Source organism: Perca fluviatilis, chromosome 24, assembly GCF_010015445.1.
Source record: "Perca fluviatilis chromosome 24, GENO_Pfluv_1.0, whole genome shotgun sequence".
Classification (NCBI taxonomy): domain Eukaryota; kingdom Metazoa; phylum Chordata; class Actinopteri; order Perciformes; family Percidae; genus Perca; species Perca fluviatilis.
This window is the reverse complement of record NC_053135.1, coordinates 17,182,799-17,198,388: the sequence shown is the minus strand read 5'-3', so window position 1 is coordinate 17,198,388 and position 15,590 is coordinate 17,182,799. Positions and strand designations below refer to the sequence as shown.

The 15,590-nt window shown below is 41.0% G+C and overlaps 1 protein-coding gene and 1 long non-coding RNA gene across 2 annotated transcripts in view; one reads left to right on the top strand and one right to left on the bottom strand.

The window, feature by feature from the left end:
• Positions 1-13,002, top strand: part of LOC120554205 (coagulation factor XIII A chain-like) — a 22,927-nt gene extending 9,925 nt beyond the window's left edge. Inside the window, exons 10-18 of the mRNA XM_039792941.1 lie at positions 37-140; positions 221-309; positions 1,834-1,987; positions 2,819-2,928; positions 4,266-4,431; positions 4,581-4,735; positions 5,143-5,279; positions 7,134-7,239; positions 12,242-13,002. Of these exons, the coding sequence (XP_039648875.1) occupies positions 37-140; positions 221-309; positions 1,834-1,987; positions 2,819-2,928; positions 4,266-4,431; positions 4,581-4,735; positions 5,143-5,279; positions 7,134-7,239; positions 12,242-12,277 (1,057 nt within the window). The 3' untranslated portion in view covers positions 12,278-13,002. The remainder of the gene's footprint in view (positions 1-36; positions 141-220; positions 310-1,833; positions 1,988-2,818; positions 2,929-4,265; positions 4,432-4,580; positions 4,736-5,142; positions 5,280-7,133; positions 7,240-12,241) is intronic.
• Positions 1-15,034, bottom strand: part of LOC120554285 — a 21,314-nt gene extending 6,280 nt beyond the window's left edge. Inside the window, exons 1-2 of the long non-coding RNA XR_005638358.1 lie at positions 14,998-15,034; positions 14,780-14,930 (exon numbers count right to left, since the gene is read on the bottom strand). This is a non-coding gene — a long non-coding RNA (uncharacterized LOC120554285). The remainder of the gene's footprint in view (positions 1-14,779; positions 14,931-14,997) is intronic.
• Positions 15,035-15,590: the final 556 nt, after the last annotated feature.

Below are 15,590 nucleotides of genomic sequence, written 5' to 3'. Positions count from 1 at the left end.
TGTACAAAAAGGTGTACTGACAGCACTTCTCTGTAGGAACTACCACTGCTGGAACGAGGTGTTCATTAGGCGCGCCGACCTGCCGCCCGGCCTCGGAGGATGGCAGGTGGTGGACGCCACGCCCCAGGAGACCAGTGATGGTAGGACTGACGGACACAGACAGAGAAAGACGGACGGATCAACGGATAGCTGGATGCTAAACACGATGTTTGTTTTACAGGATATTATCGCTGCGGTCCAGCTTCAATTATCGGCATCAAGGAAGGTTTGCTCTGTCACCCGTTTGATTCAGGGTTCGTCTTCGCTGAGGTTAGTTTCTTTCTTTATTTCTGTAAATGAAGTGAAACATGCATTTTCCCAGTGTTAAGCCTGTGTCCCTACGATAAATGTTCATTCATCTGTTGTTTTTTGTGTGTGTGTGTGTGTGTGTGTGTGTGTGTGTGTGTGTGTGTGTGTGTGTGTGTGTGTGTGTGTGTGTGTGTGTGTGTGTGTGTGTGTATATATATATATATAAAATTTACATTATAATCATGGCCTGTTCTCTTCTTCTGTTTGACGACTCATCCTGCTACAATGAAATCCAATAGGGCAAATGATTTCTATCAGTTTGCTTCACCTAAAAGTGCTGTTTTGGACACTGAAAGTTATTTTTCTGTGTCTGAAAACATTATGGAAAGGATCCTTACAGAAATAGGCCTTTTTAAAACCTCTTTAAGACCTTTTAGGTTTAACCAGAAATAGCTTTGAAATCGCTAGCGCTAAACCCACCAGACTCCATTTAAAAAAACTATACTTTTAGCAAGTATAGAGCCAACATATTTTTACATGCAAACGGTAAACAATGTATTTTGTTCAAACAAAACTAGAGTTGTGATTGTTGGAAAAGTGAAAAGATGACCCTAAACGGATTTTCAGAGTTTTATTTTGTTTCTGTCGACTTTGAATGAAGTGTATTTTACGATGCGCAATTTCGCGGATGTTTTTATGTTTACAGAAAGGATCGTACTCTTTAACATAAAGGTTGACCTCCTTAAATTAATAATAATCTGAGTCTGTCAGTGGCAAAACAAACACTATTGTGACAGTAAATACAAGCTGCACAATTGCCCTTTTAAAAGGTCCCATGGCATGAAAATTTCACTTTATGAGATTTTTTAACATTAATATGAGTTCCCCCGGCCTGCCTATGGTCCCCAATTGGCTTGAAATGCGCTCTGACTTCCATTTCATGAGGCCTTTAAAAACAATCAATGGCAGAAGTATTGAGATCTTATGCTAAGGGATAGGGTATGAAAGGGGCTATTGTGGTTAGAATGAGGGAAGTAGTTTTTGCAAATCTTTGAATATTGAGATATTTTATTTTACAGATTCCATTTTTGGGGTAGATCCCATTTCATTTCTATGTGTAATCTCTAATTTTTCCACATCTAAAGGTTTTTCAATTGAAAGGGTATTACTTTGTGTTTTAAATGTTTTGAAAATGTTTTGCTTAATATTTTTCTTACTTACTTTAGCATGATGATAATTAAGCAATATCTCATGATAGGCTGAGGTGGGTTGTGATTTTATCAAAGCTAAGGGGCGTTGTTCGGCCCGACGCAAAACCATTACGTATGGCAATAGGAATTTATATTCCCATTCCAATATAAAATATTTTAATAACAAACAATTTCACAATACCGCACATACCGAGGCAGCTGGCATAGGCTATTTTTTTTGCTAACGCCAAAGATTCTCTATAACTAGAGAGAACGCATTACATCCTGCACCAGCGGTATGAAACGCTGCACACTTCTGTCACCTAAATTGTCATCGTATCGGTGTTTCCTCCAGGTGAACAGTGACGTTGTCTTCAACAAGCTGGATCGCTACGGGACTCTGACTCCGTACTGGGTGGAAACGGATTACATCGGAAAGGCTGTTTACACCAAATCTTTGGGCAGCAACTCACCGAACAACATCACACAGAACTACAAGTACCTTAAAGGTAACACACACACACACACACACACACACACACACACACACACACACACACACACACACACACACACACACACACACACACACACACACACACACACACACACACACACACACACACAACACACACACACACACACACAAACACAAACACACACACACACACACACACACACACACACACACACTTCAAATTACAAAAAACTAATAAGACGAGACTTATAGTTTAAACGCACATGTGAGAAACAAGACATGGAAACTATACCGCTTTTGTCCACAGGGGACGCCAAAATAAAAACAAAATGAATGTTTCTTGTAGATTTCAGGGTTAGTAATGTTGAAAAGCTAGCAAGATATGAAAGTAGCATCTCCTCTGGTCTCAGTCTAACCCCTCCACCCACCCGCACACAGATATCCATGAGACATTTCCCCCACCAAAAAACACTTAGCGGTCCAGAAAAACCATGGCGTCCATTTCCATGCCTGTCAACTCCCTCAGCAGTAGCCACTGCTGAATAGCTATGCCAATTTTTACTCTAGTTTGTCCTCTAGCTTTATCTACAGCCCTTTAAAGTCACCGCCTTTTTCAGCTTCAGTCGCTTTTCTTTGCCTTTTAAGCAGGGTGGGCGGTTACAAGTAACTGCAGCAATGGCAACTTTTGCTGAGTTTTCTCCTCCATTAGCACAATATTTTCCTGTGTGTGAGTAAAGTACAAGCACTTTAAATTTGTGCAGCAGCTGTGTTTGTAGATACTGCGTCTTTACCGTGACTTGATTAAAGACTTGAGGGGGTCGGGAGATGTTGGAGTCGGTGGTGAAGTGATTTCTGTCTGCAGGTAGTGAAGAGGACAACAGGACCATGGCCCGGGCGGAGGCATACGACATTGAGAGGCATCATTCCGAGCTGCCTGAGACCACACTGTCTGTCATTATTACCGTAGGACAGGTAACACACCTGTCTACATGTCTGTCTTTCAGTAATGAATGTTATGGGTATCTTGATTTGTAATCAAAAATTGATCGAAAGGAACTTTTTTTTTTTTTATTAAGAATATCAAAGAAGGATCGGCGATTTTTTCTCTCTCCACCCTCTCTACTTCGCACGTCTGGAAAAACAGACATAGCGTAGCGTATCCGGCTGGTAGCATGCAGCTAAAGAAACGGTAAGTAAGTAACGGTAGCTTAAGCCTGGTTCACACGGGCCGATTTTTAAATTGTCGGCCGATTTTCCAATCCTGAGAGACCCCACACACGGTGATAAAAAATCACGGTTCTAACAGTTTTGGTCGTACAGTGTGTGGTGCGCAGCACACGGAAAAAAATCAACACATCACACACAAACCGATTTGACTCCCGAGCATTCCCAGGTCAGACGGGAAATCTCGCAAAATCCCTCGAGATCAAACGTGACTTCAGAGTAAACAATCATTGCGGACGAAGAGGATGCAGTGGCGATAGTTTGTAGTGTGTTTTTAACCGAAAAAAAAACTTTATCAAAAGAAAAGGCGATGGTCAAAGAAGACAACGCGAGCATGGACTATACTCAGCTACATCATGATATGGAGGTGATTTGTTTTTTCTCATCGAAATGTCGTTAGGTATTACACAGATTAATAAATGTTCATATATTCGTTTCCATGTACTCTGGTGGACTGCAGTTGTGGATGTAGTTATGCCCGACTATATTTATAATACTATATATTTATAATATCGACTTTATTTTACACAGGCTGCGTGCTCGTTTGTCCCCGGGGGGCACCACACACGAGGAGAAATCGGGCCAAATAAATCCAACATGTTGGATATCCCCGATTTGAGATCGGAGCGGTCCCGACGTCCTTCCGAGCAGACGAGAGCAGTCTTAACACACCACACACGGCAGGAATATCTGATCAGATTATTTTACGATAATCGGAGCATCCTTAAGATTGTCGGGAGGGGTGAATCGGGGCTAAAATCGGCCTAATTATCCTGCCGTCTGAACCAGGCTTTAGTGGTAGCCAGCAGCTGCACTTTTGAAGACACCATGGCCACTGCCGGAGTCAGAGATGACGGAGAAACAACAGAACTGGAAAATCCTCCGGCTTCCCTGAATTGCAATTGCCCATTAATTACAGTGCAAAGTTACATTGCATCTTGTTTCGAATCTTGCTTAATACTGGAGCACTTCACATCAGTCTCTTAAACACAAACACAAGAAAATAGGGTCCAGGTTGAAAATAAATTCAAAGTTACCCTTAAGTACAAATTCAATGTACTTGTACTCTCCTCCCTTCTCTCCAGGTCAACCTGGGTCAGGACGTCAACCTACAGGTGGATTTCCACAACCCCAGTGATGTCCCCAAAACCATCCAAGCCAACCTGGCCGGGTCCGTCATCTTCTACACCGGAGTCAGAGCCAGTCACTTGATAAATCACAACTTCACCATCACTGTGCCAGCCAATCAGAGTGAGCAATGTCAGAGAGGAAATAGTATTTGTGGTTATTAGAGATAACCTCTGTTACAGTCTCTGTGTGTGTGTGTGTGTGTGTGTGTGTGTGTGTGTGTGTGTGTGTGTGTGTGTGTGTGTGTGTGTGTGTGTGTGTGTGTGTTGCAGTGAAGAGTGCGATGGTGAAGATCACAGCTGATGAGTACATGCCATATTTGGGCACTCAGCGTTGCATGCACTTTGTTGTGACTGGACAGACTGAGGACGAATCAGTGAGCACCATCAAGGTGCTCCATCTGCAGATCCCGACGCTCACCGTGACGGTAAGACTCGTGTCAGGGTTGAAAATCGGCCACTTTCCCTCTTTAAGATTTAGCTTGGTGTAAGGTATTTTGTTGTGTTCCCTCTGTTAATTGTTAAGAAGAAGTTAGGACATAGAGCTTTTATTGTGACGGGAAAATCCGAAGTGGTAAAATTCTGTAATTCTGCCGTTGACTGTGTTGTTCATTAATACAGAGAGACGTGCAGTGCCGTCTTGGTTCCGGCATTGGACGTCCATGTTTATTTTATAGTCCCCTTCAACAGAGTCTGGGCAATGTAATAAACCCTCGGTATTAGTGCAGCGCCATTAAAACCATAGGGACACTGGCATTATTTTTTTTTTACAGGTGATGTTCTCTCGGCTTGTGTTGTTGTTCTTTTCCTACTACATCTTCTTCTGTGTTTCCAGCTGAGTGGCTTGCCTCGGGTGCAGCATCAGATGTTTGCCAATGTTACCTTCACCAACCCCTTCAACTTCGCCCTGAAGGCCTGTAGGCTGGTCATGGAAGGAGCTGGACTCATGAGCGAGAAGACACATCTCTACGGGTACACACCCAAACACACACACACACACAAACGTGATATAGAAGTGAAGTCAAAACAGCTCGATCGCCCCCCCTGGGGACTGGCTGCAGTATAGGTCATAAGTCCCGACCCCTCTATATTAGCGGATGGGACATGGGCCAAACTAAAAAATCTAAGTGCACGTCACATACTTTTTTCTAGAGCTTCAAAGTTTATTTGATTAGTCAACTATTAAATTAACCTGCAGCTATTCTGACAATCGCTTAATCGGGTTGAAAATTCTCCAGATTCCAGCTTCTTAAATGTGAATGTTTTCTAGTTTCATCATTCCTCACCGTCTAAGAGTTGATGGAACATGGACCAAAAAAAAAAATCAAAGTAAACCGTCAAATAACATTTTTCCCAAAGATGGTTTCTGTCATTTTAGGTGATGTTTGTTCCAAGTGTTCATTTTTCTGATCAGTTTTTAAAGGGCTGTCAAAATGAACACGATAATGGGTTAGTGCTCATTCCTTTGAACGCCACCGATGTGTTGATGCAGGATTAACGCACGCTGTTGAATTTAGTATCACAAGAGGCATCAATCCTTGTTTTAAGGAAACATGAAGTTAAGTGGCTGTCCAGCTGTACCTAAGTTAAGCTAGTGCTAGCTTGTGTCAGGTAAAGTATTTTTTATTTAGGCGATTAATAATATTTTAGTAAGATCCTGAAAATGCTGTTTGTCGCGCGTTATAAAAGCAGCAGCTCGGCGGCTCGACTGGCCCGAGTGGCGAGTCAATCCCCGTAGACCCCCCATGTTAAAAAATCCAAACATTCGTTTTGGTTTCTATTAAATTTCCCCCTTTGACACTTCATGACAACTGTATGAGGGGTGATATTTTATAATGACACCCATTTAAATTATATTAAGGCTTAAAGTTGTGTTACTATCGACACTAAATAAGACATTTTGGTAAGAAAAGCCTCATTTTCCATTGAACCAAGTATCCTGCATCATAAATACATGTCTGGCATTCGTAGCAAAGCAAAATGCTTAAAAATCGGTTGAAAATGTCGTGCAAAATGATGATTTTAATTGTGGTTAGACCTCCTGCCTTGATAGAAACATGCTTTAGGAGGCATGGCCCAAAATTGTTGCAGCATCTACCTATTGCTCGAATGAACAGCAGCAGCCAAATGTTGTGTTTTTTTTTTTTTTTTTTTTTTTTTTTTTTTTTTTTTTTTTTTTTTTTTTTTTTTTTTTTTTTTTTTTGTGTGTGTGTGTGTGTGTGTGTGTGTGTGTGTGTGTGTGTGTGTATATATATATATATGGGATATTTTGGCTTCCCTTTTGTACAGTGAGAAGAAGTGGAGATGCATTGTCCAATGTAGACAGTTGCAAGCAGCAATTGAGGCGACCCAATTGGTAAACCAAATGTTTTCATGCATCATTTTCCTCCTTGTTAATGTCTTCCTAAACTAACTTTAAAAATAAAACTACTAAAATTTACCAGATCTATTACATTACACTGCAATATAACGTAGTCTCACTTTGCCAGACCCTCCTCCATAGCGCGTTGGAGGAGAGTCTGGCTACTCCACATAGCATTCGGGGATGGGAGGAAAACGTACTCTGGTTTAATGGCATTTCTTTAAACCAATCAGAATCGTCATGGGCGGTAAGCTCCGCACAGAGCCGCTGCAAAACACGGCTCTTAAACACGAAAAAATGTCCATGGTTAAAGGACATGAAAAACCTGTAACTGTGAATAACCATAACATTGTCATTTTCCCTATCCGGAATATTCTGCCTTAACTTTTGTACAGTGGGAGGAAGTGGAGACACATCTGTTTGGCTCGTGTGTATTTATACCCGTACACCTGTGTGTGTTTCAGAGTCATTGAGCCTCAGGCCTCGATCTCATGGACGGAGTCGTTCAACCCTCGGCTGGAGGGAAAGCGCTGCATTGTGGCGGTGATGGACTGCAGCAACCTCTGTCAGGTAACCTCCACACCTTCCTCTCTCTTATTACCAGCAGTGGAATGTAACAACAATCACTCAGGTACTGTACAACGTAACTGTGTTCAGACACATCTGGCCTCACGCAGTCTCCTGTCTTTTTGCGGTGCTTTTCCTGGGCAATTGCCCCCTGAAGTGCAAGTAGAATTTAAATATATGTATATGTAATTAGTAAACAAAAATGATGCTCAGGTGGTGCTACAACTTTACGTTCAGCATTTATTGAATAATTTGGAGTTGTCAAAGCATGCCATTTTATTGTGAAGCACAGAAGTACAGAAGTTGACGTTAATACGATTATCACCCCCGAAAAAAACAGCAGCGTCCGCCTGGCTAATTCACCAGTGTTAGCTTACTTTTGCCAGCTCTAGTAAAGATAAAGCTAAAGTAAATTGTTAACATGATATTCCCATAGAAAGGTAAGAAGCAGGGCTTGACATTAGCACCCGCCAAATGAGGGTAGATTTCGGCAGTGGCGGGTAACACAGTCACCCTCACGGGGTCAGCCCTATGTTCCCACAGCCCAATGGTCAGACAGCCCAATGGTCCCCAGAGCCCAATGGTCCCACCGCCCTATGGTCCCACCGCCCTATGGTCCCACCGCCCTATGGTCCCACATTTCTAAGAATTTGTTTTCATTGAAAATTAGGCCCTATGTTCCCACAGCCCTATGTTCCCACAAATGAGCAGGACATTGAAGCTTGCTACCCCCTCCCACAATCAAGAAAACAGAAAGAAGAGGGTAAGATAGCACCCATAATAGTGAGATTTACCAACAGAAGGTCTAAAATTAGCCTACTAAAAAAAGGGAAAATGCTCAAGGGGACCAATGTATTCTTAAATGAGTATCTTACAAAAAACAATGCTGAGTTAGCCTGGCGTGCCAGACAGCTGTGCAGAGAGAAAAAAATTAAGGGTACGTGGACCCGAAATTGTAAAGTTTATATACAAATGAATGGAACTCCCGAAACAGCTGAAGTGCAGCTAGTGAGAGGCCTAGAAGACCTAGGAAAATATAGAGGAAGATGAGGCCTTGTAGCTGAGGTAACAGTATGATATAGGCCACGAACACAAAACAAGCTTATGAACGTAAACCAAGATACAGATCCGGAAGTTATTTTTTTTAACAATTTAGACAATTGCAATTATTTTTCTGTGGACCAATTTAACAATGATATTAAAGTAGAAGACAACATTTCAATTATTCATTTCAATAGTTGTAGCCTAAATAAGAACTTCCAGGACATAGTTGATTACCTAAGTGAATTTAAGAGGCCTTTCAGTGTTATAACAATTTCTGAAACTTGGCTTGGGAATGGTAGGGGTGAGGAATATGAAATTCCAGGATATGGGTCAGAACACATAAACCGAACAGAAAAAGCAGGAGGAGGAACAGCGCTGTATGTAGATTGAAGATTAAATTGTAGCATAGTAGACAGGTTGACAGGGGCTGTGGAAAATGTTTGTGAATGCATATAACTATAGAGATTGTTATGAGGAACAGAAATATCATGATAAGCTGCGTTTATCGGGCTCCGAGTTATAATATAACTATGTTCAAGGATTGGATGGAATAAGTGTATGCAAAGACTGAACAGAAGGTCATGTTTATATGTGGGGACTTTAATATAGACTTACTGAATCCAAACAAGCAATCAGCGATAGACGATTTCATGGAAACTATTTATGCAATGAATCTATATCTCACAATAACAAAACCAAGTAGAATTACATCACATTCAGCCACAATTATAGATAATATATATTTGTGAATAGTATGGAGAATAAAGTAGTAAGTGGGCTTCTTGTGAAGGACATTACTGACCATCTACCAGTCTTTGCCATATACGACTGCAATCATAAATTAATGGAGGAGACCAACATTAGATACAGAAGAATAAGAACCGTTGAAGCCGTGAATGCATTCAGAGCAGATCTCATGTCTCACGTATGGAGTGATATCTTACAGGCCAAGGACGTAAATACCGCGTACGATACATTTCTTGACTCCTTTGTAGCACTTTACAACAAAAGCTGTCCAGTCATGCAAAGCAAATTGAAAAACAAAAGTAGGGATAAGCCTTGGCTCACTAGGAGTATATTGAATGCATGTAAAAAAAAAAAAAAAAAAACGAACCTTATGTACAAAGAATTTATTGAATATAGATCCACAGACAAAGAAATGAAATATAAAAGATACAAAGAAAAACTAACAACCATAATAAGAAAAAGTAAAAAGGAGTATTTTGACAATAAACTTCAATTAAAACAACATTAAGGGAACATGGGATATATAAAATAAAATTATCAGTAAAAAATCAACTGGTACCACATATTCTAATCATTTTATTGACAAGGGAAAAGTTGTTGATGACATGAATGCAGTGGCAGAAGGTTTTAATAAGTTTTTTGTAACAATCTGGCAGGGGAAATTATACCACCAGATGGGGGCAGTGCACAACAATTTTATGGAGCCAGAAATTTTGAATCAATGTTCCTTAGAAAAGTGGGAGAGAATGAGATAATTGAACTTGTAAATAAATTGAAAAACAAAAAAATCCACAGACTGGAATGGGATAGACATGACAACAGTAAAAGAAGTCATTTCAGACATCGTAGTGCCTCTGGCGTGCATTTGTAACCTATCATTCCAATTGGGCTGTTTCCCTGACAAAATGAAAACAGTAAAAGTAATTCCACTGTTCAAGGCCGGAGATAAAAAATTATATACAAATTATAGACCGGTCTCACTCTTATCTCAATTTTCAAAAATACTTGAAAAACTCTTTGTTGCAAGACTGGACTGCTTTGTGGAAAATATAAATCTATTAATTGATTGTCAATATGGATTTAGAGAAAAGAAGATCAACATCGATGGCTTTGATGGAACTTATGGAAAATCTTACAGGTGCAGTTGATGATAAGAAGTTTGCAGTGGGAGTGTTCATAGACCTCAGGAAAGCATTTGATACCATAGACCATGATATTATGTTGGAAAAAATGGAAAGGTTTGGAATCAGAGGTGTAGGTCTGGAATAGCTGAAGAGTTTCATCAAAAATAGGAGACAGTATGTACAAGTGGGAAATGCCATGTCCAAGTTAGGTAATATCACGTGTGGCGTGCCACAGGGTTCGATAATTGGACCAAAATTATTCATTATGTATATAAATGATATTTGGAACGTGTCCAATATATTGAAATATGTCAGTTTTGCAGATGATACTAACATTTTCTGTACAGACGACGGTTTACAAATGCTAATGGACAAGGTGACAATAGAACTAGGTAAATTGAAACTGTGGTTTGATGTAAACAAGTTATCTTTAAATTTGAAATAAAACAAAGTTTATGATTTTTGGAAATCGCAAAACACATTTAACAACTCGTGTAAGCTTATGGATAGAAACAGAAGAGTTAGTTTATGAACACACCTTTCTAGGGGTAATAATTGACCATAAAATCAGTTGGAAATCTCAAGTACACCATGTAAGATTCAAAATTTCCATTGGGGTGTTGAGTAACACTTCCTAAATTATAGCTCTATGAATACTCTCTACAGCACGCTGATACTACCATATTTAACGTACTGTGTTGAGATTTGGGGCAGTGCCTGTAAAACCACTCTACAGACAGTGTGCACAGTTCAGAAAAGAGCTATACGAATTGTGAATAATGTTGGCTTCAATTATCATACTAATTCTTTATTTCTTAAGTCAAACACACTGAAATTCATGGATCTGGTGAACCTAAATACTACGTTTAGTTCTGTATAAAGCCCGAAATAATCTACTTCCTCTCAACATTCAAACCATGTTTAGAGAAAGAGAAGGGGCTTACGCCCTCAGAGGCGACCTTAATTGGAAACAACCTACCAGTAACACAGTAATGAAAATGTGGCGTGAAGTTAAGGAACGCATTGCCAAGGGAATTAAAACATATTGGGAATGTTTTTAAATTTAAAAAGGGTTGAAAGACATGATACTAGATAAGTATAGAAATTGAGTAATATTATTGTGTGCGAAGGTGGATAATCATGTTGATGATAAACTATATTACCATTATGGTTGTCATCATTAACCATGATATTATTTACCTTAAGGTGGCAATGGTAATGTATATAGGCACTGACCCTTAATGGGTATATGTGGGTATGTATGTATGTATGTATGTATGTATGTATGTATGTATGTATAGGCATGTTTTAATTTGTTTTTAAAAATGTGACAAGGGGGGGCTTTATATAAGCTGAAGCTTCTGACCCTACCCTGTGGTTAGGACTAATAAATTCATTCATTCATTTCTAAGATTTTTCTTAAAATTAGGGTTAGGGTTAGGGTAGCATGCCTTTATATTGTAACACTGGCTGCTGGAGAAGCCTACTGTGCCGCCGCCCGACACAAGAACACAGCTATGATCCAGTGTGCGGCGGCGGCAGCAGCAGCAGCCCACGACCGGCGTACGGTGGCCCGTATGGTACATCAGACCAGCAAGCCGCGTGATTCCTTAAAGTGTCTCCCAGAGCTCCGTTCAGCGCATGCACGCAACATGGAAAACCGAGGCAAAAGTTACGTCTGTACAGGTCATAGACGGTATAAGGTATAGGTTTGTAGAAGAAGTACAGAGAGAGCTTCCCGTCCCAGAGGGCGCGTGCCAGCTGCTAAGTTACACGCGGGCGCTCTCTAAATCCCTTCTAACGACTTTCAACTAATGGTCTACACCCCTGCACCACCTAGCCTATGCAATAATAAGTTCTTTCTGTGTCTTATTCGGTTGCATGTTTTCATAAAGGATCTTTACACACATTATGAGAGCTGAATATTAGATAACTGCAGTGTTACATTTGATGCAGTCTTGATTTCTGTGTTTTTCTGGTGTAAATTTAAAGTACTTGTACTTTACTTGAGCATTTCCATGTTATACTGCTTTGTACTTCTTCTCCACTACATCTCAGAGGGAAATATTTGCCCTGTTGTGTTTTTTCAGGTGAGGGGAGTTGCTTGCGTCGACATCACGCCCTGAGATGATTGGTTCACAGAGCTGTGTGACCCCCCCGCCCCTCTCCATTTCCACCACGCCTCCACCAATCATAGCAGCTTCAAAACTGAGTGGGCGGAGCCGACAAACCAGAGCAAACCACGTCTTTGATGATTTTATTTCTTGTTTGACTTCAATGTACCCAAATCCCAGGGAATTCCGAGCTTTGATATTTGGCGCGACATTTTAAAATGAGTTTAGCTAGTTTAGTGAGGAAGCTCACATAGAGGAATAATAATAGATCCTTTTTAATAGCTGCGTTGGGCAAATTTGAGGCTTTCTAAAATGAGATTTGAGAACTAAAGTATGAGCAGATAACTGAGTTAGTCACCGCTGGATCAGTTTGGCAGCAGCTCTCCTCCATCACATCTCCGCTCGGGCATGAATTGAAATATTAATCATTACGCTTTTTAATAAATAAATGTCTCAGAGAGTCTCCTCTCAGTCTGGGACATGACATCTGTTTAAAGTGACTATATGTAAATTTTTAATGTTTCTGAAGCTCTGTCCTTTTTCATACAACAGTCTTCATTGACCTGTAACCGCAAACGAGCCCAACAGTAAAAAGAACGCTAATTTCTATGTTTTTTACCACATAATCATCATTTTAATGTTTGGATGAAAATTTTTTTGGGTGATTGTAGTCTTTTTTTTTTTTTTCCTTTCACTGCTGAACCTTTCCTACCAACAATAAAGCATTTTCAAAACCACTGAAGGTGTCACAGAACATTATTTCCACATCCATCAAAATTGAGGACAAGTCAAAGTTGCGGAGGAAGTACTCGGCAGCGGCGGAGCTAGAAAGTCTGGTGGCATGGGAAGACGGCACGCGGGAATCCCCCAAACGCTTTAGGGTTACCTTTTGTTGACCATAACTACTGATAAAATAAGACATTTGTAAATCTTTACATATCTAACCAATAGAACATAAACAGAAAATAGCCATGACCTATTTTACTCCGTGATATGACGTGTTATGCTACTGTACTGCAAGTTATATGGATGGGGAATAAAAACATAGCATGTGGTCCAGGGAGAACTGCAGGCCTACCCTCTTCATCCCGTGTCATCTCCCTCTTCCTGATCACTCCATGCCTCTGTCACTCTTTGTGAATCTGCAGCCTCCTCTTCCTCCGTCACATTCAATTCTTCTTTCTCCTCTTTTCCTTCACTTATTTCGTCATCCCCTTCTGTGGCCTTCTCCTGCCCTGACCCTCCTTGTCTCTCCAGGTCACTGCCTTCTCCTTACTTCATTTCCCTCGTACTTGTCGTCCTTTCGCAAAGCAAACTGGCAACATCCCCGCTTTTAGCTTTCGTTTTCATTAAAAGGCCTCAGCTAATCGCTCCAACTGTACAGCGGCCTGCAAGAGTCAAGACGTTAAAAGCTCTGGTTTATCCTTGCAATACATTACACTGTAGGTCCATGTAGCTAATAAGTCTAACAAAAGTAGATCTGCCCCTGGTAGGCAGAGATTATATGGCACAGGTAAAGCAGGTTAGATGCAAATCAGATGGAACACACGAGGAAATAAACTGGAATGCACAACTCTAGTGACTGCGCGGTGCCACTACCACTCTATAGCTGAGACGAAGATGTGGCCAGCAGTGAGTGGTTGCTACGGTGCAGCGTTGATTAGTGGACGGAATAGCAGGTGTGCAGCTGGGAGCAGGTGAACCAGCTTGGCACCAATCAGGACCTGGTGAATCACCACGGCAACAACACAACTTTTACCTGTAACCACACACTTTAACTTCAATAAACGTCCTGAATACGTTCTCCACCAGTGGTTAGTGCATCATGTTCAGGTCAACAAGTAAAAAAGCCGAACATCAGACGTTTCTGAAATCATATCTTAAATAGTGACTAGTTGAACTTTTGTTACATCTATTTCAGAAGTTAAATACCCTCACATGACATTATTAAATACTGGAAACGTGACAGCAGTGACCTTATGCTGCGTTCATGTGGTGTCGGACAGGTCGGAAAGACGAGTTGGAGAACGCTCGTGAACAACCGGTGAAGTTAGAACGACAACTGGGTAAAGATTTTGTTGCCTGACTTGCTGACTTGACGTCATGTCATCACCATGGCGGGCGGGAGGTCATATAGTCGGGATGAATAAGTTAACAAGTTTCAGATGCATCGTTGCATTTCGAGTGTTGCATACGGTAACTTTGAATGGACCGTGAGCGAAACCGGGTATCCCGGTCACTGTGTCACGAGCCAAAGAAGGAGTTTGTTGTAGCAACCAACGTGATAATAATAATAATAATAATAATAATAATAATATCGTAGATTTAAATTGCGCATTACATGAAACCCAAGGATGCTTTACACAAGTACAGGGGGACAAAAAGAAAACAGTTGGCTAACGCAAACACGGACTAAAACCAAGAAGAAAAAACGAGGGCTGAATGGAAGGGGGACATACAACCACACTGCACAATTTAAAGTTATCTCATGAATGAAATAGATATATTACATACCTGCGGGCCAATTCAGGGTCGGTTTTGAATCATTTACAATCCCCCAACTGTCTCCATCCGTTGAAAACACGACCAAAGTTGACTCAGTTTTTCGCCCGTAGTCTGTGTCACTCCCCCTTTTAGCTTTATGTCACGGTTTCAGCAGGAGGACCTAAATGCAAGACTCTTTCAGGGAGATGTGCAGAACTAACAAACTGTATTTGGACTCTACAACTTACCAACTCACAACTACATACGAACAGGACCCACAGGAACAAACAGAGAGAGACGAACTGACAAGAGGCAAAGGAACAGAGGGGTGTAGAAATACACGGACCAATGAACAGAAAGACAGAGGATTGGACAAGACCGTAACGAGGAACAGGTGAGAGCAGAAACGGAGGGAAACTAACGAGACAATTGGGAACAGGTGAGAGCAGAACTAGAGGGAAACTAACAAGACAGGAAGTGCAGACCAAATAAGGGGATGGGCGGAGACAAAGACACATGACAGACAGGTAACCGCAGAACACATGGAACACAGCAACAAGCACAAATCACAACACAATACACAAAATGGCCACAAGAGTGGCACAAAGGCAGTCAGTCACAGCCGGATCCTGACAAAGTTCTTTGTTTTTTTTTTTGTTCCTGTGATGGCCCTTCACCAGTATCAGCCATAGCTACATCAGATAACTCCTAAAATAAAATTAAAACACAACTAGGCCTATATAAATAAATCTCCTGCTGCCTTTTACCTGTCTGGATATGCTAGCACAGGCTTTTTCCGGTGTCACACCGAAATCTGTGACCGGTCAGGGTGTGTGACTGT